This window comes from Ciona intestinalis, unplaced genomic scaffold, assembly GCF_000224145.3.
Source record: "Ciona intestinalis unplaced genomic scaffold, KH HT001042.1, whole genome shotgun sequence".
NCBI lineage: Eukaryota > Metazoa > Chordata > Ascidiacea > Phlebobranchia > Cionidae > Ciona > Ciona intestinalis.
In genome coordinates, this window is record NW_004191363.1 from 1 (window position 1) to 2547 (window position 2547).

The following is a 2547-nucleotide window of genomic DNA, read 5'->3' on the forward strand; positions in this document are numbered from 1 at the left end:
AAGAAAAGGTTGAAAAATATTCGCCATATTTTCGCGCCTAAAATATTTAAATTTTCAGGCGACCCAATCAGGCGTTCGTATGGTGGTCACGTGAAAGCGCATGGACGGCAACGTATTTGTATCGAAAAAGTTTGGACGATTTTGATGATTACTTTAACTGGACGATGACCCACAGACGAGATTCAGACGTTAATGGAATGTTGTATCCGTTTGTTGCGAGAGACTTTGTGAAGACAAGACTCAAGTAAGACACCTCATGCTCGCTGTCAATTATAACATGGATGTCTTGTTGCACACCATACATGGTCATCCCATGTTCACTGTTGAGTTATTACGTGGGTGTCTTCTTATACACCAGACACACATGGTGTATTCATACACCTCATGCTTACTGTCAGTGTCAAGTCATAACTTTTTTGCTTCTTACATCTGATGCTCACCGTCATGTTATAACATGGGTGTCTTCTTATACACCAGACACACATGGTGTATTCATACACCTCATGCTCACTATTAAGTTATAACATGGGTGTCTTCTTATACACCAGACACACATGGCGTGTTCATACACAACTGATGCTTACTGACGCGTTGAAACTCTGTAACTACATTATCAATGACGTAATTTTGTGTTTTTTTTTTAGGCAAACGATCGACGCAGAGAACGACGATTTGCCACGTGATCCTGGAATCGTTAAGGCGGAAAACATTCTGTTTGGAAGCGAAGATCAACGGAAGGACAACCAGGAGATGGAGCCAAAGATTCGTGATGTCATCGCACGAAAAACAGGAGTTGTTGCATGGGTGGCAAGCAACTGTGCCCTCACAGAGGGTGCGAAACAAAGGTTCATTGTTGTGCAACAGTTACAGAGGTTAGGGGTTGGGGTGGATATTTATGGACACTGTGGGAACCTCACTTTTGGGAGTAAAGGGTTTTACCCAACATTGGCTGACTATAAGTTCTACTTGGCCTTTGAAAATGGGGTTCATTGTCGGGGTTATATCACAGAGAAGTTATGGTTCAACGCATTTTACTCTGGGGCTGTTCCTATTGTGTGGGGTCCTCCTAAAAGTGATGTGGAAGAAATTGCTCCTCCAGGATCATTCATTCATTATGATGACTTTAATTCACCTGAGGAGCTAGCTGAGTATTTAAAACACTTAGACACAAACGTGGACGCTTATACAAAGTACTTCGCGTGGAGATGGAAAATACCGGGTTATTATCCTTTACTAGGTGTAAATGACTATAAAGACCGGGCTTTGCTCACAAAACATAAAAACCATTTTGATAACGCGTTTTGTGAATTGTGTCGGTTCATAAAAGGGGGCGTGAACCAAGTTTATCATAAAACAGTTCCTTCACTGAAAAAGTTTTGGTTTGACGCCGATACAGATGATTGTTTAAAAAGAAACTGATGTTTTTAAAGTTTTTGCTAGAGTAGTTTTTAAGATTTCTTAAATAGATAATAGATATTTTTTATAGTGTTTGTCAAATATAAGTTAAATAAACACCTGTGAAAAGTGGTGCAAGCAATGCCAGGCTATTGTTTGTTAACCTTTATAGATCTACATTTTGTTGCAATCTGTTCTTAGTTATAGTAGGNTGGGGGAAGATGGGACACCTTTTCATTCTATTTTGTCGTACCATTTGGTAGTAAACAAGGAAAATTCAAAGAATTGTAAAACCGTATCCTCGGACTCCCATAGACCGTTGTTAATTGTTTAAAACTTGATCAGAATATTTGGGTATTATGTGCAAAAGGTGTCCCGTCTTGCCCCAACCTACTATATTATAAAATGTGCTGTAATTGTGCCTTAAAACTTGTCATTGTTTCATTTATTTATTATATTTAGTTTACCCAAAGTGGAAGCATTTATGAAAAGTTAATAAAATAAACTGCATAGAAATTTTACAGAAAAGACCACAATTTATGTGGGTAAAAGTTTTTACAAAATCAGAAAAAATAAGAATCTTGACAGAAACTGCATAATTTATGAAAACGAAATCACTTTTAAAGTTTAAAGAAATGTAAAAGTTAAGATTACAAATACGCTGCTGAATAAAATAGTAATAACCTCACGATCACTGGCTTCAGTTACGTGCCACTTGTCATGAATAAGTGTGACAACTCCACCAAGCAAGCGTTATTTGATTGACGCACAGATTCAAAAAAGTAACTCTGAAATTAAAAGAAACTTCAAAATGAATGAATAAACGTAACTTATTTAACTTCAGTCGTTATAACACAGGTGTTCATACACCTCGTGCCAGCTAATTATATTCACTATTTTGTGGTAATACATTTCCAAATGAAACTAGGCCATAAGCAGAGCTTGTGAACCTGTACAAGCCACCAGACATAGGTAAAGTAAACCTGTAGAAAAACCTTACCACTTGCATGGCTGTAAAGTAAATTATGAAAACATTTTTTGCCTGTGGGAAGTTTTTTACACTCACCTTTAAACTGAACATTTGAGAAACTGAAAATAATTCAACAAATTCGTATCCTGGTTGTAATTCCCGTCCGTGTTAGGTCGTCAAGT

General features: G+C 37.4%; 1 protein-coding gene and 1 long non-coding RNA gene across 3 annotated transcripts; one reads left to right on the forward strand and one right to left on the reverse strand.

Annotated features, from left to right (window-relative positions):
- Positions 1-38: 38 nt before the first annotated feature.
- LOC100184448 (alpha-(1,3)-fucosyltransferase 4-like) lies at positions 39-1554 on the forward strand. The gene is made up of 2 exons (XM_002119196.3): positions 39-244; positions 645-1554. The coding sequence occupies exons 1-2, from the start codon at positions 165-167 to the stop codon at positions 1417-1419; spliced, it is 855 nt and encodes a 284-aa protein (XP_002119232.2). The 5' UTR covers positions 39-164; the 3' UTR covers positions 1420-1554.
- LOC104266228 lies at positions 1477-2530 on the reverse strand. 2 transcript variants are annotated; one of them, XR_717464.3, is made up of 3 exons: positions 2462-2530; positions 1786-2183; positions 1477-1586 (listed from the first exon to the last, which is right to left on the reverse strand). It is a non-coding gene; the product is annotated as an uncharacterized LOC104266228 (long non-coding RNA). The 2 variants fall into 2 exon arrangements; XR_003397314.1 differs by having other exon boundaries at positions 1478-1569.
- Positions 2531-2547: the final 17 nt, after the last annotated feature.